Source organism: Nematostella vectensis, chromosome 5 (genome assembly GCF_932526225.1).
Source record: "Nematostella vectensis chromosome 5, jaNemVect1.1, whole genome shotgun sequence".
In the NCBI taxonomy this organism is placed as follows: Eukaryota; Metazoa; Cnidaria; class Anthozoa; order Actiniaria; family Edwardsiidae; genus Nematostella; species Nematostella vectensis.
In genome coordinates this window covers 8,703,019-8,725,461 of record NC_064038.1, presented here as the reverse complement: position 1 = coordinate 8,725,461, position 22,443 = coordinate 8,703,019, and the positions used below count along the sequence as shown (strand labels likewise).

Here is a 22,443-nt window from a genome sequence, read left to right as displayed (position 1 = left end):
CAACATGTGATAGCAACAGCAATAGCAAACTACATATTCAGCACCATACAGATGTAATATGAACAAGCCTACCTAAAAAAATATTCTTGCACAAATTGAAGGGGTCAGAGTGGTTGATTTTGATTCCACCCAGTAGCATACGTAACAGGTAGTTGACACGATCAGGGAAGTGCACTTGACACAATGTAATCACTAAGCCTTGATAATAAAAATACAATGTTAAAAAAGTCTCTGTTTATTTATTAACTCATTAAGCTTGCAGTTACCGGAAAAAAAATATACTTTACTTATTCATAACAAAGTTTTTATGTTTTCATTAGAAACATAGTGACAACGTACCTACATGCATTATTTACAAAAAAGGTATATTGTTATTAAAAATATATAATAAGGGATTTGTAGCATATTCTATCTATGTGGATCATTGAAATAGGCGTACAGTATGTCTGCAATCATTGAAATAGGTGTACCATATGCATGTTGTCATCATTAAAATAGGGGTACAGTATGTGTGCAGTTGTTGAAATAGGTGTATGTATGTTGTCATTATTGAAATAGGTGTTTGTGTGCCGTCATTGAAATAGGTGTTTGTGTGCAGTCATTGCTGCCATTACAAATCTTAAGGTTTCTACTGAATCTCTGTAAACACCTGACTATGATCCTATTGAGCCAAGAAGTGATGACAAAGCTTTGGCATAAGCCTTAGGGTTTCTGTAGAACACACAATTATTTGCACAAGTTTCAGGACTGGCATCCCAGATTGTTGGTCCACAAGCACATAATGGAGGCAACCTTACTCCTTTCTTACCCATCTTCTCTTTAATCATTGCTCTCAAAGCATCAATAAACCTCTCAGTCTCTTTACTTTTTTGTAACTTCTCATGCCTCTGTTGAATGACTCTCTGGTATGCTATTTCCTCTTGTTCAGTGTCGGAGGGTTCAACCTTTTCGGCTTCCTGGGCTATCATCTCCAGCTTATCTCTTCTCTCTACCTCAAGTCTCTGGATCTCCTTCTCCACCTTAACCTCGGCCATCCTCTTGCGATGCTCTTTCATTCTGATGTTCTCACGCACCTGTTCTCTCTCCATATCCATAAACAATCGCCTGTAAACTGCCATTTGGTTCTTGCTCTGACATTTCTTCTCCTCTAATACCTTTCCAGGCTTCAAAAACCGTTCAATTGATTGCCTATTTATCATAAAATTACTCCTAATCTGTGCATCTTTTTCACTGTCTCTGCAGTCATTCAGAACTCTAGCTCCTGCAAAATGTACTCTTTTAGGTTGCTGTTTTCCAATTGTACTCTGTTTTCTAAAAACTGTGACGTTTTCTTGGCCTGCTATCCAAGATGGTAATTCTTCTTCCTGTGGTACCTCTGGTTCCGCTTCTTCCTTCTCATCAATCACTGATAATGAAGTATCCACTATTTCATTATCCCCTATCCAGTAATCACCTGAGTGTTCGGCCCTTCCTTCGCCTTTAGTGTTTGACAAGCCACTGGGTGGCTGGTTTCCCTCTTGTCTCTGATCATCTATCACTTCCTGCCTCACACTACCATGATCCCTCGAAGGTGATACAGACCATAGCCCACCAGGGAGCGCTTGCCGTTGTTGTTCATCGATAGGCAAACACTTTGACTTTAAAATTCCACGTGCGTATTGTGCTGATGTTTTTATCTTATCCGCGTGTTCTTCGAGCATGCGATTTGCTTTGCCTACCGCTTCGTGGTCGTGTATCACACTACCACGTGTAATTGGCTTTTTGATCGTGAGGTCTGAATCATCCCTATAAACACATGTATCTCTCTTTGGCAAAGAGGCCTTCTTTGGGAACGAGCTTTGGTGGACGACATTGCGTTCAAATTCAATAGCTTTGTAAGTGTTTCCCATTTGCTCATCGCGCTTAATCCTTTCCATCTCTTTTACCCTACACTTAACACCTTCTTGGAACTCTTTTAATCGTTCTTGTCTCGCGTGAATCATGTACTGCATCCTTCTTTCTGCAGAACGCGCGTTTTCCATGGCCGCCTGGGGCTCGTAACTTCTAACCGGTTCAACCCATGCAGAAAATGGTGGGATCCCAGAAGATCGGTGCACTAGATGTCCCTTTGACTTAATTTTCTTCTTGGAGGTTTTAGCCGCGATCGAGCTGCGAGATACAGCGGTATGGTCGGGGTAAGCAGCCCGACAAACGACCGCAGTCAAGGACGCCATCTTGGAACAGTAGAACCGTTATTTTGAGCCTGCGATTTATCAGCGGATGTAGCGCAGGAATACCGCAACTATAAACAAATAATGTTTTTTAAGAGAAAGGGGAAGAATCGTCTTTGAATATTATACAGTAACGCTGAACAGAATGAAGTAAAGCTGAGGTAAATCATTCTAATATATTTATGGCAAAAAAGCATTGGCTTTTTCTGTGGTTTAAATTTTTGTTTTTACGGTATTCCTGAGTTTATCATTCTCCCTCGCTGGATCTTGGCCGCGGTAAGCTAGGGCCTAGTTGCAGCTCTCCACTTTTATGTCATTTTGTGCCCTCATTTCGCTACGAACAAGAATTTGCAGGGTTTGCTCCTAGTTTTCGAGCATTTCCCAACAATGTCCGACGTCGATGATGATTTCATGTGCGACGATGAAGAGGACTATGACTTGGTATGGCTATCAATTGTATTTATTTTTGCTCCTAGACTACAAATTCGATAACACAGTTTAACTTACTCAACTTGAATAGGGCCCTTACTTATAACCATCTTGGGAAAAGTTCTCCAGACATGCGAAGTTTCATTATTTTATTTCAGAATTAAATTTTCCTTAAATATTTTGCTATCTTAATAGACCAAAAAGCTGGTAAATGTAACGTTGCAAAGGGTGAACTAGTTTGAACTTCTCCATGGGGTCGATCTTCCTTGAAACCAAAAAGAAACTTGAAAAATGAAAAATTTTCATTTTTCTTTTTTTTAACAAGTTAAGTTATCAGGATTTGATTTATTTTATTATAGCATGGTTCATGCAAATTAAAATATATTGTTCATAGATTCTTTATACCTGTAAAAGGTTTAGTATATTTCTGTTTACGTGTGCATGTTTTTGTGGAAAAAGTCAATAATTCCAGATAAATGTGCACACCCATTAATCTGTACGTCAACATACCATGTAGGGCCTTAGCCAAGATTTCACATGGTCACTGTCCTAGATGACCTGCTCTGATGACCACAAATTTTTATTTTTCCATGGAGGTTGCTTACAAGAGCCTTTGGTTGTACATTATTTGTGTATTGGTTCTTTGGTTACAAGACATATTGTCCATACACAGTTGTACAATATCGAAAGTCGGCTTGCTTATATTTGATTTACGGGTGAATACTACAAACAAAGTGAAATCCCCAAGAATTAAACAAGAAAATATTTGTTGACTTACCTGCTTGTAGACAAAACAAAATACTCAACTCTGTTTTCTAAAATGAGCAGTTGATTTATTAGTACATAGCTTTTAACACAACTTGGACAGAAATCTTTTGAAATCAGGTGAAATACAATAAATATGTGCAAAAAAACCCAAGAGAGCCAATGCGGGTGAATACAGAGAATGTATGAAAAAATTAGGCTTGAGAGGAGAGGTCTAACATCTTGTGACACCCACCTAAAGTGGGTGAGTTAACAGCTATGTTAGTATTTAGTATCTCAACAGCTTGAAAGTAATGTTTCTGTTTATACAATTTAATTCGTTCTGCTTGGTCTTAGGAGTACTCTGAGGACAGCACATCTGAACCGGATGTAGATTTGGAGAATCAGTACTATAACTCAAAAGCACTTAAAGAGGATGACCCAAAGGGTGCTCTACAGAACTTCCAGAAGGTGAATAACACAACATCAATTATTATCAACATGTCATCATGATCACAACTGCCTTATTATCCACGCAACTATCATAATCAATACTACTGCCACTAAAAATTATATCATCATCACCACCATAACCACCACCATCATCAACATTGCCACCATCATCACCACCATAACCACTATCATCATCACCATCATCAGCATCACCATAATCATCTTCACGACCACCACCAATATCATCGTCCAATAACCAATAACACAACCAGCATCATCACCATAACTACCATAATCCAGGGCCTCGGACAGGATGCGGAGATACAGATCCGCAACCTAGACAATTTTCTGCAACTTCTGCACCCTTAGCTGATTTTCCGTGAAATTTTGGTTCTTTCAAGAAATTAAGCAAAAAAAGGAGCCTAAATTAATTTGCAATGTATTCTTTCACTATATTGTTAATTGTTTTGAGTTCAAAGGGCAAAGAAATGTAAAAAAAGCAGTTGTTTTTATACTTATAATATTGCGATTTTGGGACGATGTCAATTCATAAGCTATACTGAGCATAGAGATTAACAAATAATGAAATGATTAATAGCTGTGCACAACATAGTGGCATCTTTTGTGTGATTTTATTACTCGATTTTCCATAATAATAAAATACTCAATATTCATGATAAGTGATATCTAAATGTTTATTTAGGCGACAATATCTCCAAAAATATTTGTCCGATTTTTGGGAAATGAAGGGGTTGTTTAGAAAAGAGTATGATAATTGTATGTGATTCAGAACAACTTGTGCTTGATATGATAACCGCGTACAGTTCTACCAGCAATCATACCCTAGAAAATGGATACCGCACACTAAAAAAAATAATTTGAGATTTTTCTCCGATTTTTCTATAAATGGCACCCATAAAATCCTGATCGCCTTCTTTAGGAATTTTCTGGTTAAAGAAGATACCTCTACAGTCCAGAAACAGTGCGAGTTTTTGTCATAACATTCCACATCCGCCATTTTTATCTCCATATCGCTCAATCAAATGCTCATGCACAACAGAATAGTCCCTTGTTGCTCCACGCCGAATGTATAAGTCCGGCACAGTGCTAAGCATGGCTGAACCTGTTGTGCCTCATGGTACCGATTCAAACGTCGAGCTTCTGATGTGCTGAATCAAATACCATGTTTGTTTTATTTTGTGCAACATAAACTTCGCTTTAAATCAACTTTTACTACACACAAATCTATTGAGCGACTTATTTAGTGTGACGTCGATACAAATAGACAATTAGATTAGGCATGGCAGAAGCGACATTGAGATAAAAATCAACGACTATCATGCAGTTAGATATGCCACATATCCTGCAGCTTGTCACCTCCCCCCCCAAAAAAAACCACCACCAACCCAACCCCCCCCCCCCCTAAAAAATCTGTGAAATTTGCAGTTTTTTCCGAGGAATTTTATTTTTTGTCCGCAACTTTCGACCTTAAATTTCTGCAAAATTTGATGATTTTTTCCGCATCAGGTCAGAGGCCCTGATTATACCATCATCAACATCACCATAACCACCATCATCATCATCACAACCAACATCATCATCACCATCACCACCATCATCATCATCACCATAACCACCACCATCATTATCACCATCACCACCATCATCATCATCACAACCACCACCACCATCATTATTGTCATCATAACAAACAAACACCACATCTATCATCTTCACCACAACAACCATTGCTGAACTGAGTTAGAGCTAACATTAAATTCCAATCTTAGGTGCTTGACTTGGAACAGGAGAAGGGGGAGTGGGGCTTCAAAGCTCTCAAACAAATGATCAAGATCAACTTTAAACTTGTAAGTGACCTTCAAGCACAACAAACTTGGCAATTGTAAAGATTCACTTGTTAATCAATTTATTCCCATCCACAGCAAAAATATGATGAGATGATGTCTAAGTACAAACAGCTGCTAACTTATATCAAGGTTTGTATTATCCTTGTTTGCTTTTTTTGCCTTTTCAACTGATTTTTCTATAATTTTTCCAACGGCTGGACCCTAAATTGTTTTTGTTTTGTTTTCAAAACAGAGTGCTGTTACCAGAAACCACTCAGAAAAGTCCATAAATTCCATTCTGGACTATATATCCACTTCCAAACAGGTATATATCGACTTCCAACAGGCAAATAGATGTGTTGTACTATGGCTGAGTGTACTATCTTGTAGTAGATGTACTTGACTACTGTATTTACTTGTTGCCATTTGAAACAACAACTGTTATTCTTATGGATAGATTATGTTGTCTTTTAGATGGAGCTTCTACAGAATTTCTATGAGACAACTTTAGATGCCCTTCGAGATGCCAAAAATGACAGACTATGGTTCAAAACAAACACAAAGGTTTGTTGAATAACCAGTATTGTGTTTGTTGTGTGTGTGTGTGTTTTTTTCTCAGAAATATATATTACACATCTCATTCTCTACAGTTAGGAAAACTGTACTATGATAGAAATGAGTTCAATCGATTGTCCAAGATTCTAAAGCAGCTACATCAATCATGCCAAGTAAGTCTGTTCGTCTGCCTGTCAGTCAATCTGCTCATCCATCTGTCCTTGCGAGAATTAATATGTCAGTCTTCCTGTTTATCTCCCTTGTTAGTCTGTCTGTTTATCTGTCTGTTTGTCCACCTACTGGTATGCTGTCTGTGTGTCCGTCTGTCTTTTTTGATATGGATTTTGATCTATTAATCTGCCTGACTATCTGTCTGTCTGTACACCAGTCACATTTTACACCAGTATAAAGTCATGTATAGTATATCCATCCACTTTGCCCCCCTTTGGATGCGTTTGTGTGTTTATATCCTGTATTTTGACTCTTCTCCAGACAGTGGATGGGGAAGACGACCTGAAAAAAGGAACTCAGTTGCTGGAGATTTATGCTCTGGAAATCCAGATGTACACAGCACAGGTACCTGATAACAGGGCTTCTGGAATTAAACAGAAAAAAAAAAAAATTACTCGGGATTCTTTGCTAAATTACGCGGAAAATCAATCATTACGAGCTAAATTATGCGGGATTTTGCAATACAATTTCTTTAAAAATCAAAATTTTGCGGGATTCTTTACTGAATTACGCTCTGAATTATACGGAATGTCAACTGTTACGCCCAAACTACATTTTGTACCGAAGGAAAGCACGAAAAAAACTTGAAAATATCTTAGGCAAGTTTTCATTCGCTCCTAGCCACCAGGCAATTAAAAAAGGTATTTTATTAGTCCTAGGCCTTCGCGGTTTAGCAAAGAATGCCTAGTCATTTTATTTGTTTTCGAAATTCAGTTCGAAACATCGCACTCCTACGAAGAATATCTCTCTTTTTTTATGGGTAATAGAGGTAAGAACCCTAAAAGAACACATCAGCTGTGCAATTAAATGTTTTGTCTTTCAAAATTTAGCCAAATTACGCGGGATTACGCGGAAATTTGTGGATTACGCGGATTACGTGGAAAAAGCCAAATTAAGCGCTTCTGCACAAGCGCGTAATTCCAGAAGCCCTGTAATAATGTCTTTCTGTTACTGATACTGATATTGCAAGCCTCTAGATTTGAGAATAATTGATTAAATTGAATTGTGACATTTTCTTGCAGAAAAATAATAAAAAGCTCAAGGTAAGCGTAAATTATTCTAGTTTGATTTGTTTTGTAATCTGGTCTTGCTCTTATATCTTTATTATTTGTCATTTTTTGCCATTGTTTTGTACATTTTTTGTTTCTGTCTAGGCCTTATATGAGCAATCATTACACATCAAGTCAGCTATCCCTCATCCTCTGATAATGGGGGTGATTAGAGGTACAATAATCTATACATAATTCTCTGTTCTAGCATTTGAAACTCTTAGTCCATCTCACCAACTTCAAAGGAGCTTTTCTAACGGGTATACAACAACAACACAAGTTTTTACTCATTTTTCATTGGTTTTTAAAAAATGTGTGTAAAAAATAACATTTAAGCATGGGTGGCAATCTCTATTTTTAATTAGTTCAGCAGCCTTTGTTGATTTATTCATTTAGAATGTGGTGGCAAGATGCATCTGAGAGAAGGAGACTATGAAAGAGCACATACAGACTTTTTTGAGGTAAATATAATTATTTCCATACCATATTTCCTAGTTTGATATCCTAACCAAAGAAGGCAAAAACATATTGTCTTATTTGAAGGAACTCTGTGAGCCCATCCTTTATCTTTGTGTTTCCCTTTGCACTATCATTAGTTAGGAAAGAATTACAAGATAACTTCTCAAACATGGTATCATCTTTGCATTAGTTATGGATTGAGTTATAAGATAACCACCCAAACATGGTATTATCTCTTTCTTACCAAATTAAGCTATTTGAAATGTCATCTACAATGAATTGTAGGCTTGATCTACAGGAAATAGAGCCAAGGGATTGTATAGGGGGATGTAAGTTATCTTCTATAGCTGCCAAGATGACAAAATGGTGGGGGAAAGCTAGTTTAACATTGGAATTTCAAGACAAAGCTTTGATTGTTTTTGATGACACTCTTCAGGCCCTTTTTTGTGTGATGTGGCAAAGTTGTGTATCCCCAACTAAGTATAATGGAAGTCTAGCATAAACTTGGCCATTGCTCATGTCCTTTATATTTCTGTTTTCAGGCATTTAAAAATTATGATGAGTCAGGTAGCCCTAGGTGAGAATGCTTGAATTTTGCTTGCCACTCCCTGTAACTGAAAAAGTTTCTCTTTTAGTGTGGCAAAGATTTGGAATTTTCTATTTGGAAGTTAATTAATTTACGTTTTATTTTAACAGGCGGACAACATGTCTAAAGTATTTAGTCCTTGCAAATATGTTGATGAAGTCAGGCATTAACCCTTTTGATTCACAAGAGGTAATGACATGAGAATTGCGGTTAGTATGCTATTTGGAATAAGTGCCTCACCTAAGAGGAAAAATATGAATAAATGCCTTCCGAGAATTATCACCTAGCCTTCACGCGTTGCACTTAATAGACATTTATGATAAGGGGCACTGCATGTTAAAAGGGAAGTGGTGACAACGACGGTGATACCCAGCACAACATTTTATCATTGAAAGCTTAAGCATATTGCATATTGTTAACTGCACTTTATGTAGAGATAAAACAGATTTTGGAATAAGTGCCTTTTCCATGGAAGTGGCACATCGCCATGGACATAAAAAATTAAATAACCGCTGAAGCATAGCTATCAGCCAGTATCTTATTAATATCTTGATAAGGTATTGATATTGTATTATTGTTATTTGTCTCCTAATAGTAGGATATGGTAACTAATTGTCTTGTTTTGTGCATCACAGGCCAAGCCTTACAAAAATGACCCAGAGATATTGGCAATGACAAACCTAGTCAGTGCTTACCAAAATGACGATATCAATGAATTTGAAAAAATTCTCAAAACCAACAGGTAATGAATAACTAATAAAGGGGGGGGGATGAATATGGGTCTATGATTCCGCCAATCTGCTCAGATTTTCCTGAAAATCTGCCAAAGTTTTGCTTCAATCTGAATACACAGCACATAAATAAAAAACTGGTCAAAAATTGGCAAAATCTGCAATCCAAAAACCTATTCACCCCCTTCCTCTATGGGGTCAGCTCCACTCTGGTGTTTGCTTAGACGTACACTCTCTTTTTGACCTTCCCCCTCCTTTATATCTTTGATTGGCTCCTGAGTTCTCATGGTACATTTTTATCCCAAGCATTCCTGGCCATCCAGGACTGTATTCCCCTTAATTTTTTTATTAATTTAACATGCGTGATTTTTCTCCTAGAAAAAATATTATGGATGATCCGTTTATCAGAGAGCACATTGAAGGTAATATAAACCTTTGAGACAGAATAATCCAGTACTTAGCAGCAACTTGCTTATTTCTTTTTAACCTATTTCAAATAAGGTTAACCCACATACTGTAGCTTTATTGGTATCAAATAAAAAATTCTTGGTTTGAAAAACTATGGCACAAACCAGGATTCAGCCATTTCTTATTATAACCATGAACCCCTGTGGGCTAAGGCATGCATTTTCAAATGCAACTTCATTTGAAATAGGCATATAAAAAGGCTATTTTATTCAGTTTGTTCAGTCCAGGATGATGTACACAATAGGTGATATTCCTATTTTACATACAGTACTTCCTGGAATTGATGGCTGGGCCCCTATTGGTTTACTTATACAGTATAATAATGATATGTTTTTCGTTTCTTGGTTTACTCATACAGCATAATAATATCTTTCTCGTTTCTATTCAGATCTATTACGGAACATCAGAACTCAAGTCCTGATAAAGCTCATCAAGTTAGTTAATTCCTTAAATGACTTATTAAAGAATGTTGATCAACCACCCATTTGTTATTGTTAACTTCAAAATAACCACCCACGATTTAAGTCTGGTACTTTATTAATGATGTCTGATTGAAAATTTCTCAGTTACTTGCTTGAGTTAGCTGGTGGAAAAGGATTCTTTGAGTCACCCGGTATTGTGCGGGCAGCGTAAAGTAGTTGTGTCATGTTGGCCATGGTTGGCCATGATGATTATGATGGCAATGATGATGATAATGATTTATGAGCGTACAATGATCAGATGAAATATTGGTGATGGGGAGAAAGTGGTATGGGATTGGCAATGTTGTTGAACATTATTTATGAATGATATTTTAAAATAGTACTACATTGTCACATATAGTGTTGTAATTTGTTTTTGTTTTTGTTTTATTCTATTTTAGACCCTACACAAGAATACACATTCCATTTATTTCAAAGGTAAGTTGTTCCCATTTTCATAATATGTACTAATGGTGTATTTGCAAGTCTTCAAGTTTCTCATTGTTCTGTAGGAGCTCAATATCGATTCAGAGGAAGTAGAGAGCTTGTTGGTATCATGTATATTGGACAGGTAAGCGCCAAAAGCTAAACATACTCTTATGCAACAGGGCCGTAGCAGGGGGTGGGGCACTGGGGGCATGTGCCCCCCCCCCTTCGATGTTTAAAGAATTATAAGGAAACGACCATTTGGGGCTTGGCTGTGCTATCCTCCCCAAACGTTGCTTTGTGTGTTGTGCCCCCCCCCCTGATCTTACGTATTATGTGGCCTGCTACTGCTCTTTTTTTGCAAATAAATAAATATATAAATACCTGAGGTGCAACAACCAAACAGTAGGAGGCATTCTGAACGTTACAAGGAAATCGCGAGCAAGCTAAGCCTAGTTGTTTTTAATTAACATTGTTGGCCCACTGAAGTACCATCGTTTGTTTGTTTGTTTGTTTGTTTGTTTTTTCATCCAAACAATCCCTTTGTTGTCACAAAATGTTTGTTCTGGTTTCACTGATCACACACTCAAGTGTATAATATAATAGGCCATGGCGCATTCTTGTTCTTTCAGTACAATCCATGGTAGAATTGATCAAGTCAATCAACTGCTGGAATTAGACAGAAGGTCGCAGAATGCTGACAGGTATCTATGTCCTCCTGATCAACTTTGACTGAATTTACTCGACCGTATTAAAGTAGGAAATATAAAGACTCCTCAATAAGTGGACTGTGTGAGCATTGCCGCATGATGGTATTACTGAACAGCGTCCACAGCTGTCTTTTCACGTCTTGATTACAACAACATTTCTTTAAAATCCTACTTGAAGACATCCAAACTTTTGGTGGAATATTGTGGACTATTTCATACAAAAATCCGTTCCCCGAATGGTCACAAACATAGTTTCTAAACAGATAATGCCTCCAAAAGTTAACATTAGACTTCAATTCAATTCAATAGGGGTCTTAACTGGGCCCTTGTCAACAACACCATTTTGTTTTTCTTCCAATATTTGAATTTTTGAAGCCATCATTTTGTTACTCAAAATAAAAAAAAGATTGAGAGGACTCGTTGATTATTATTCCCCGTTTTACAATTCAACGCTCTTTAAAAGGCAATCCTTATTCAGAGCAGCATGATTTTAAGATACTATTTTTGAGGTGTAAGCTTTATCCTTGAATATCCTGTCTTTCTTTGCTTCCAGGTTTACGGCTCTGGATAGGTGGACGAACCAACTGAACTCCCTGCACACCGCCGTTATTAACAAGATTGCATGACCTTTAGAACTAGTTAGGGGAATCGGGAATACATATGGCCACATTCCATGATGTATGGAGACGATGCAACAAGATTGCATTAACCTTCAGCAGCTAGCCGGGGCACTCGGTGATCAGTGATGTATTGGAGACCACTAGTGAAGGTGTGGCAATGACAATTCCAGGTCATCCAATGTCAAGACAGCTCTGCGACTTCGAAGGAAGATTCAAAGCTAACCTGCTCGCAGGATTCGACTCGTTGATTTTAGAATTGAATTGTGATCTTATTTTGTATGCCGCGCGAGACCCCTTCTCCAACGCGATTTATCGCGTCGCATTAAGGGTGATTTAGACCGCACGATTTAGTTGTATGCGACATTTCTACAACTCGAGTCGTAGAGTGTAAATCAACCTACGACTCCGCTACGATGCCCGACTGGGAAATGTGTAGTGTGTAATTCAAGGCTGAGATATAAAACAGATAAACGTAAACAGATCGCATACGACTAAATTGTGCTGTCTGAATCGGCCTTGATTCTGCGAAAAAAAAAACAATAACAACCAGTAAACGCGCGCGATCATGTTCAAAGCAAGACTCCAACAAAAGAAGCCGTAGTGGAAGGTTTTTTCCACAGGCATGCCTCGAGTGGTTGATTGGTAACTGGTCTTTTGGTAATAATGGTTTAGTCAAATTAAACCAACGTAAAGTCTACAAGCCAGCCATCGCTTCACTAAGTCTCTACCAAGGCCTACCCAGAATACATTGCACTGTTGTTGTTGTTGTTTTTTCATCGTTAAAAGTCATGAATAACGCACATAAAAATAACATGACGACATTTCAAGTCAATTTTCCAGAAAATGTATTGATACCTGCTGCTGTCGAAAATGGCCACCAGCGCAATGCATCATGGGTAGGTTGAGTCGTGATAGTCATTGTATGCATTTTGAGAGGCACACATAATAATGTGCCCCAATCTTGTATAGAAATAAACATTTCACATTTGACTTGGCTATCTAGAACGCTAATGGTACCCCCGATAACTCGCACCATATTCACTCGGATAAACTCAAACGAGGTTGCTCTTTAGAAACAAGCAAGCCTATTAAAGTGCGTCAGAGGTCAGAGCGGCTGCAAACAGATTATATTAAAGCTACCTAGTGATGGATCTTTTTAGTATTTATTGCAATTTTAGCCTTTTCTCTTTAAGCAATGTTCAAGAGAGGGGAAACCGCGAGGTCAATGATATTATTCTTTTTTCCCCGAAACAATAGGAACCGGCTTTAGGATGTAACCGAATACATAAGTTGTCGTTATGATTGATATTCACTGACACAATTAAGAGAACCGAACACCTCCACTACCCTCTATAAAGTTATAAGTTTAAGCCTAACACTAAGCAGTACTTATCTACAAAGCTAATGATTCTAGCTTGGCAAGGCTCTGGTCGATTTTATGTGATAACTAAAGTTCTAATGCACTAGTCATCTGAAACCCCCACCCCCATGGTCCCGGGGAAGTGTGGGGTTAACTTGGAGGTTTAGAGCACTTTTGAACAAGAATCTGTCCCGAGGGGGTGGAGGGATTGAATGTTTTCGACTCTAAGAATTGTCCCCCACCCTGGGGGGCTTGGGGACAAGTGAATAGCCTCATCACAATAATGGAACTTTGCAAAAGTCATGTCAGTTACTGGTTTGAGACTCTTTTTCTTCTGTAGCAAGCTGCATGGCGAAATATGCGAAAACAAATATGAAAGAATAAATATGAATATCAAATAAGATGTTTTATTTTTTCATTTATCAAAAAAAACCTGTCACCTTCATAGTTATTGACACAAATGTACTCACCGAGGTGCACTGGCTTTGAAATATAAAGGCTTTTAGTTTGCACCCCGAGAGGTAGGGGCATTTCACTGCAGTTTTGTCCCGATGGGGTGGGGGCTTTTCTTTGTTTTGTACAAGGGCAAAGTTTAATCCCCCACCCTTCCCCGGGACCGTGGGGGTTTCAATTGACTAGTGCATAAAACAGTTATTTATATTGAAGCAGGTGTATTTTATGGGTTAGTTACCGTTCAGATGTTGCACAAGATGTTGCTGTTGGCTGCACAAATAATATTTTTCTCTCTTTTCTTAAGCGCTTTGAAATGAATTAAATACTAGAATTACCGCTTTTTATGAGTGTAACCAGTAAAAGAATCCTGTTAGCTTGTGATTTGTCTAACTCGAGATTGCGCACTTGTAAGTTCGGCTAGAAAAGGAGAATTATGGAGATTTGTTTAAGTTGAGAAGTGATGTACTCAGAGTTCAAGTACAGCCTCTTGTATGTATATCATTTTTGCTTAAAAGCAGGATTTTCCTCTTCTTAAATAACCCAGTGTCAAGTAACAATATGACACTCGATAATCCGAAGTCCGGAGTTCATCCGGAAAACGTTTTCAAAAAACTTTGAGCTATTTTATTTGTCTAGTGCTAGATTGCAAAAAAAAGGCTAAAATATAAAGATGTAGACATAGGTATCATATGGAAAAAGCATAGTATTCCTTAATAAGAAATTACCCATTTATTTTTTGCCGCCGAGAGGGGCTGCACCTCCCTGTGTACGCGCCTGTGTATCTAACTCTTCTGCACTACTCAAAACAAGCTTCCTATTCCTAATATGCCCTGTTTTTAACGATGATTGATCTTATCCAATAGGAACGTCTCTTGCGTTTTGACTCACTCAACCAACTCTAAAGCTGGAGATTAAGACGCATATCTTTTATACTGTAAACAAACGAGGTGTTTGTTTTAACTGAAAACTTTAACTAAAGGTCCAATAACACAAGTTGTTTAAATCAATAGCATAACCCTCTTTGGCTTTCGGAGCCATTTCTAGATTTTGAAGTAATTTGTTTTTTAATCTGAACTCCATACTAGAATATCGCATACGCAAATATTGTTGGCGGGGCATGGAAAACAGTTTTTTTTTGGGTGTGTGGGATTCAATAAAACGGGCGTTACGGCCCGGCTTCCCTGTATATACGCCTGAAACTGAATATTTTCATGTTAACAGGATTGGATTCTCTCCTAAAATTGAGATTGTATCCCGTGGATACCAAAGCTGCAATTTCAGATAGAGTACGTTCTCTTTAAGAACTATTAGATCGTCAATTAAAATATATATTTATTAGTTTATCAAAAAATTGTTGTACGACGGTGATATGTGGGGGACGTGGAGTTTTTCGGTATTGGCTCTTTTTTGTACGAGATTGCGGTAAAAGAGTGAAAAAACATGCGGTGACGCGGTATTTCAAAAGACTGCTTGAATTTGCTTTTTCAAAGGCGGTATTGCGGTAAAAAAAAGGCGGTAATTAGACCCCCCCCCCCCCCCCCCAACGTCCCCCCCATATTGAAATTGATTGATCCACCCATATTGATGTAAGTTTGATTTCACTGGCGACTTTTCAGACTTTTCATGACTTTTTCCTTTTTCAAATATGACAACATGGCGGTAGAGGTTGTCGTCAAGAGACCATGATGTATATCATATATCATGTATATCATGGTCTATTGTTGTCGTCTAATATAGGAACAAGTGGGCTTAGAAAGCAAGCTTCCTTCGCGCGCGCGAAATGATTTCGAAAGTTTCTTTGGGTTTACCACGAAGCATAATATGCATACAATAGATGGGTGTTATGGTCGCTTAATTGGTCGCTGTAAACTGATATGGCCATAATAAGAGCTATAAAAGCTTTTTCCCCCTTTTATGCTAGCTGACTATAATATTCCCTAAGTATTTGATTCAGATTTTTATCTATATTAGAATATTCTACAATTTGTTTTTTTCGTGAGCGTAGCCTGATTGAGATCGTTCATTTCACTAGCGAATTTTGCCGCTCGTTAATCAATATTTATTCTTTTTTTGTACTTTTTTTAATACTTTGCTTTGTCAAAAGAGGTCATATTAATTTGGCCTGATGCAGATCTGGATGCAGATATTGTGTTAGAATGTCAAAAGTAATTTTCCTTATTTTAAAAGACTGAATTTCAATCAATGAAACATACCAACCTCTCTTCATCATCAGTATAATATATCAGTATGAAAGTAATGGATGACTAAATTTTACCTCCCACTTTTCTGTTTATTCACATCGATTTATTTGCGACTACTTTTATTTGAAATTTTAATTTCAAATTTCTATCGCAAGCTAAGTAAATAATGGATGTAACGTTTTGTAATTGCCGAAGGAAGCATATTACTTTATGTTAATCAGTGGTCAAAGGAGAAAGGAATATTTTCTATGAATTTCCAACGCGAAATTCCCCGTGCGTTTATCTGAGCTTTTAAAAAAGGTACTTTAGCTTAAGTCAACTATTTTGTTTTGTATATTGTGGCGAAAATATCATTACTCTGAGTGTTTTGTGGATCTGTGGCCCCAGGTAATGTCTGAAGTAACCTCGTCTTTTATAATTGAGTTTTCTGTTCGCAGAAATGAAAGCAAGTATTATTTTAGAGACACAGACATTTACAACAACAGCAACAGAAAAAGCAGCATTTTGCTGGGACATTATTAGTGTTTCTTCCTTTGAGAACAACGCTTGAAACCGCACTAAGGCACCCAGCACCAAACTTGTGGCAGTTCTGGGTGCTATCCATGTATGTTATCAACAAACGCTTCAATGTCTTCCCATCAAATATGTTAAAGTGCCCCGGGCATACACGTTCCACGCTGGGTGCTAGGGCTTTTAATGTTTGACAGGAGTTTGTATAATCTGAGAGGTTGCTAAATGGCAGCCAGTCTATGATCATTCCGTCGTAAATGATATCGCCACTGAATAAAGTCTTGCTTTCCTCTTCATACAGGGCTATGCTACCGCGAGAATGCCCGGGTAAATGCAATACGCGCAATTTCCTATTCCCCAAATCAATAATATCACCATCCTCTAGAACCCTTGTTGGTTGTGCTGCTAAGATTTTAAATTTTCTTGCGTTGAAATGTTCATTTGGGGGCTTTGAGACTTCTCCTTCATTGACAAAAGTCACGGCTTCGTAGTTGTCGCCAATTGAAATGGCGTTCACTTCATTCTTGTGTATACCGAAATGCTCAAACTGGTGCAAACCACCAGCGTGATCGAAGTGAACGTGGGTTGCTATTGCTTCGTACGGCTTGTCTCCTATGGCGCCTACTTTCTTCAGAAATCCCGGCAAATCCCACAATCCAATCCCAGTATCAATGACAAGATCTTTCGCAGAGCCTTTCACAACCCAAATATTCGCTTGGTTGCTCGATACGTAGAATCGCTCACGACAAAGAAATAGTCCTGGATCAACTTCATGTAGACTAAAATCCTCCTGAGTCGCCATTAGTGTGGAGATGGGTGACCTTATCCGCTTCTAAGTGTGTGTTTTGCTTACTTGCATTTGAATAGGCAGCTGTGCGAGCGGCGCGACGGTGATGTTAAATTAGACAGAAGACGAATTCTTCGTTCACTTTCCGTGTTTCCTTCTCGCGTCGGAGACTGGCACGACTGTAATTAGTGGCTAAAAAAGTGAGGAAACGATTGACGAATGTGTCTTAACCCGCTTACAGCTATTTAGAATGAATTATCTTCAGTGCTAAATCATTATCACCCACCATAACGCATGATTTCCGCTGAAAAATACTAATGTTCAAAACATCTTTCCTGGATACGGTCAATGATGTCACGCAAATGCGTCACGACATTAGTATCGAGAGTTATGTGGCTAACATAAGTATAAGGCTTAGCAGCTTAGGGAAAATAAGGAACGGACCATTTTTCTTTATTTAATTTTGTTGCGGGGACGGGTTGGACAATTTTTTCAGGCAAACATTTTTTTCGGGTTATTCCTTTTGCAAACATTTTTTTTTCGACTGTCTTGCACTGCAAACAATTTATTTTTCACTTTTAATTTTTTTCATTTTTTTCGACTGTTGACTAAAATCGCCATTTGTGAAACAGAGAATTTTCAAAAGAAATCGTTGAGAAAATTATTAACCTTAACAAACGAAATGAACAATGAAAAACAAGAAATGGAAAAAAAATAGAATCTCACGAAGAAAAAGATGAGACAGCTACAGCTCAACACGACGATTGCCCTATAGTTGAAAATAAGGAAGTACTTAAAAATGAGCTCAGTGAAAGGGCTGAGAATAAGGTTCTTAAAATGGATGAGCTTAGTTATGTGGCTGGCTTTAATTTGACTGAATTTGACGAATCAGTGTATTATTTAGAGGGTCTTTACCAGCCTCCATTTTGACACTACAGCAACCATACCAAGTCAGAAAAAGTATTTTCTTTGGCTGATTTTCAGTAATGCGAACATTTTATTTGTGTAAATCGAATATGAATCTTTGTTTTTAAAATATTTCGAGACTTTTGCACCTAATTTAAATGTCCAATAAATAGGAGTGGCTAATACAGGACCTTTAGACATGGCTGTTTGTTGCAGAGTTTAATTGCAGTTGAATGTTTTTGACTTGTTATTGTCAAAAACAAGTAAACAAGCGAACACTATTGATAGCAAAGAACCTTGACAATGGTACAACATGTTGCTGAAATGTTAACAAACTCATTTATAGTGTTTGCCTGTCTATGTATTTCCAAATCGTTGTTGTTTAAAATTGTTATTGTTTGTAAAAAAAAAAGTCCAGTAGCTTGGTTTGGCATGGACTGAAAGAAAGGAAGGAAAAAATAAAAACAAAATGTAAGGTGAGTAATCCAGTCTCAATGTAGCCTACTGTTTTAAGATTCAGGCTTCCTGCAAACAATTTATTTGATTAATTTTTTCCTTGCAAACAATATGTTTTAGTGGTATAGCTTCTGCAAACAATTTTTTCCAAATTTGGGGGAAAAAATGGAAATGTGATTTTTTTTTTTGGGGGGGGTCTATATGTTTGCGAGTTGAGCTCAATAAAAACACAATCAATATAATTTCTTATGTAATGATATTATATTGGTATTACATATTTTAATCAAACGAAAATTGAGATCTAAAGCACCGACCTAGGTTTGATTATGAACCTAATATATACCTAGTTTATCATCTAACCTGCTAACAAAACCGTGATGCTGGAAACGATTTTTTACTTGAATTTTTTATTTTCTTTCTCGAATTCTTCCTCGAATTTTCCAATATCGAATGTACCAATAGTGAATTATCCCTGCGAGCGAGTGTAGAAGTTCTTCGATGTAAATACGGAATGGCAGATGAAGCGTTTTACTAAAATTACAAGTTGGGTTCATGATCCCTTATTGCCTTTTCGGGCACTTTAATGTCTTTGGATAATTGCTTTGCACAGATGGCTGCTCAGTTTTTCTCTGAGCATTATTACAGTAATAAAATTAATATACTTTTCTTGAAATACGGCGGCGGAAATAAGGGAACAATATTTGTTTCTTTTTCTTTTTCCGTCGCCCCATAGTTTGACCCCGATACAGTTCGATAGTTCAAATCACAAAATAAACTTTACTTCGAGGAGTTCAAATCACAAAATAAACTTTACTTCGAGGAGTTCTAGAAAAGATAAAGGTTGAAGGAAAACATAGTCTTTCCATGTAAGCGAAATCGAACTACTTATCGGAATTAAGTTTACCCAAATAAACATTTATTTGCATAACAAAGAATCATGATTAATAAATGCGGCAAAGTGACAAAATTAACAATTTTAATAAATTTTGCACAGCACATGAGGTTTAAGGTTGGTTTTCACTTGGACGTAAGCGCAACTCACCTTTTTTTTACGATTCACACTGGAACGTAAGCGCAAGAGCAAGCGCATTGCTTGATTTTCTTGCGCTTATGCTTAAGTTTGACCGATTCTCACTTGTGTTGCGCTACCGTTTGCGCTTACGCTTGCATCCTAGTGAGAACCAGCCTCTCGTTTTTACAAGAAATACTGAATACACATATTGGAACAGGAGTTCTCTACCCCTGAAGCTCAAGCGCATGTGTGACAGAGGTCAAGTTCAGAGCAACTAAGTACAGAACACGCGTTCCCGTACCTTTTTTCCCTAAAATCCCGAATCCCACGCCTTTTGAATCCCGCACCGAATAAAGGCCAAATCACGTGTCCCGCGAATACCCTTTCAGACCCTGAGATTATTTCAAGCCGGTAAAAGTTGGTCTCCTACGCAGCCTATCTTAGCAATTCGAGTTATCGAGGTTTCAAGTTATCGGAACTCGAGGTACTGGGGTTTCGAGTTAATTATTAGCCCACACTATCTAATGCTCGCTCTCATATGATTGTTCTGGCATTCCAGAAACCGCATTCTGCGTCTGTGTACACTGTATACATTGATAGCAGCAGCACCCTACATAACAACACCTCGCACCCACACTTAGTTTATTCCTACCCTTTACCATCACCCCAAATGCCGTCCTCAACATCGAATCCTTCACTCCACTACAACAAGCCTGCTTACTCGCCAAATAATCAGTTAATAACTGGTCCAATGTCTTTCCATCGAAAATGTCGCCATGTCCTGGAAAGACGATATCAACGTACGGTGCGAGCTGCTTCAGTTGTTCGCAGGCTTTGATGTAATCTGGTATATAACTGGTAGGAGCGCAATCTATAATAGGTCCTTGATATATGATATCTCCGGTCCATAATGATTTCGTATCCTCCTCGTAAAGTGCGATACTCCCCTTGGTGTGACCAGGAAGATGTAACACTCGAATTTTCCGGTTTCCTAAATCAAACACATCACCATCATCGAGTACCCGTGTTGGGGTAGCATTCGGCGTTTTGTAATCCTGTGCTTGCCAGTTTGGTGTTGGGGGCTGCAAGATTTCCGCCTGGGTCATATGCCAGGCTAGCTCAAAAGCGTCTCCAGTGCTTATAGCATTCGCTTCCAAGCGATGAATCGCGAAGTTCTCGAACTGATGAAGCCCGCCGCTGTGATCAAAATGGATGTGCGTGGCCACCGCTTCATAAGGCTTCTTCTTGGATATTAAATCATGGTTCTTTAGAAACCCTGGCAAATCCCACAATCCGATTCCAGTATCTATGATAAGATCTTTTGTAGCGCCTTTTACGACGAAGATATTCGCTAAACTCCATGCTCGGTAGAACGTCTCGCGAACTAAATACACGCCATTCGGGTATTTCTTGTAAGTGAAAGGTTCCCGCTCTATTGACATTGTGGTTGTTCAAAGAGAATTATACTAATTAACCACGAGTTTGCAACGCGAAATTGTAAAAGCCTAATAGCCTAGTATAGGCCCATGCGTTTCCAAATTGGCGTTTCATAAAATTAGCTACGCGTGTTGTTTACTTATTGATAAGGTCCCGTATACAGTATAATAAGGTCCCGTATTCAATTTCATAGTCCACAGGCAACCCAACATACCAAACCCGTGTACTACCCTCAACCTTTAAAAGAAAAAGTCGACAACAACGCAGATTTATGTTTTTTATAACGATATTTCGGCAGGCCAATAGCTGCCTTCTTCAGGTTATAAATGAGTTACAATGGCATCTTATAGCTAGTATATGTACAAAGTTCATTGATGATTAACTAACAAAAGGTAAAAATAGTAATTGAGTAAGGAGTAACTTATGGAAGATGGTAAATAGGGTGGTGTGGATTACTAAACAGCTAAACGGTTTCTTCACGCCGGTTGAGGCCACCGGGTTCAAGAGTGCCAGCGCGAGCTATCAGTGTGGCTTATCTTGCTTTGCGGATGGAGTCGCGGTTATTTCTTATTTTTTTGATTGGTATAAGCTCTATGTCAGAAGCGAAATGGCTAGGTTTTAGGAAGTGTTCAGCGGCGTGGGTTGGTATGGATCGAGATTGGGAGTCTACAGTTCTGCGGTGGTCAGATAAGTGCAACCTCTCGACTCTCGAATAAGCGCCCTCTCGTAACCCTTGCCTTCGTAGATAGCAAGCATCTATGGTGTGTCATTCGGTATACAGCTTTTCAATTAAGGTTGCTTCCACGAATCAATGTCTCGTAACCCGTAGTGGTTTATGGGTAATGTGTAAATAGCTGAATCCTGGTCCATTTGAACGTTAGAGGCACGAAAATGCTAAAGATTTCTCAACCTGTGTGTTGTTTTGATTTACGCTCATAAGGTTGCTTCCACGAATCAATGTCTCGTAACCCGTAGTGGTTTATGGGTAATGTGTAAATAGCTGAATCCTGGTCCATTTGAACGTTAGAGGCACGAGAATGCTAAAGATTTCTCGACCTGTGTGTTGTTTTGATTTACGCCCATAAAGCACTGCGGGTTACGACACATAGATTCTTCGAGTGCAACCTTGTTTGAAATAAGTGTATAATGCAGTTATTTTCAGTGTGAAAGTCGATGAGGGATTTTTCACTAAAAAATAATAATCTAAAAAAAAAAATAATAATGATCAGGGTATTTCTCTGCACTGTCTCCATATCCCAAGTCGAACATTTTGCTTTTATGAGATGCACTGAAACATATAATACTGCAGTGTACTTATGTACAGAAGCTATCCATGAAGAAG

The 22,443-nt window shown here is 38.1% G+C and overlaps 4 protein-coding genes across 4 annotated transcripts; 1 reads left to right on the top strand and 3 right to left on the bottom strand.

Moving 5' to 3' along the window:
- Nucleotides 1-219: 219 nt before the first annotated feature.
- Nucleotides 220-2,254, bottom strand: LOC5519849 (coiled-coil domain-containing protein 15). Its single transcript, XM_001639758.3, has one exon. It carries the CDS (start codon nucleotides 2,211-2,213, stop codon nucleotides 654-656), a length of 1,560 nt encoding a protein of 519 aa, XP_001639808.2. The 5' UTR covers nucleotides 2,214-2,254; the 3' UTR covers nucleotides 220-653.
- Nucleotides 2,255-2,493: 239 nt separating this feature from the next.
- LOC5519850 (COP9 signalosome complex subunit 2) lies at nucleotides 2,494-12,969 on the top strand. The gene is made up of 20 exons (XM_048727613.1): nucleotides 2,494-2,651; nucleotides 3,741-3,854; nucleotides 5,627-5,704; nucleotides 5,780-5,833; nucleotides 5,937-6,008; nucleotides 6,158-6,247; nucleotides 6,334-6,411; nucleotides 6,731-6,814; nucleotides 7,492-7,512; nucleotides 7,624-7,693; nucleotides 7,915-7,979; nucleotides 8,520-8,554; nucleotides 8,674-8,752; nucleotides 9,199-9,305; nucleotides 9,673-9,716; nucleotides 10,151-10,196; nucleotides 10,625-10,661; nucleotides 10,736-10,794; nucleotides 11,282-11,353; nucleotides 11,913-12,969. Exons 1-20 carry the CDS (start codon nucleotides 2,598-2,600, stop codon nucleotides 11,983-11,985), a joined length of 1,332 nt encoding a protein of 443 aa, XP_048583570.1. The 5' UTR covers nucleotides 2,494-2,597; the 3' UTR covers nucleotides 11,986-12,969.
- Nucleotides 12,970-15,828: 2,859 nt separating this feature from the next.
- Nucleotides 15,829-17,597, bottom strand: LOC5519936 (acyl-coenzyme A thioesterase MBLAC2). The gene has a single exon (XM_048728110.1). It carries the CDS (start codon nucleotides 17,303-17,305, stop codon nucleotides 16,451-16,453), a length of 855 nt encoding a protein of 284 aa, XP_048584067.1. The 5' UTR covers nucleotides 17,306-17,597; the 3' UTR covers nucleotides 15,829-16,450.
- Nucleotides 17,598-19,201: 1,604 nt separating this feature from the next.
- LOC5519851 (acyl-coenzyme A thioesterase MBLAC2) lies at nucleotides 19,202-21,243 on the bottom strand. Its single transcript, XM_032364771.2, has one exon. It carries the CDS (start codon nucleotides 21,104-21,106, stop codon nucleotides 20,186-20,188), a length of 921 nt encoding a protein of 306 aa, XP_032220662.1. The 5' UTR covers nucleotides 21,107-21,243; the 3' UTR covers nucleotides 19,202-20,185.
- Nucleotides 21,244-22,443: the final 1,200 nt, after the last annotated feature.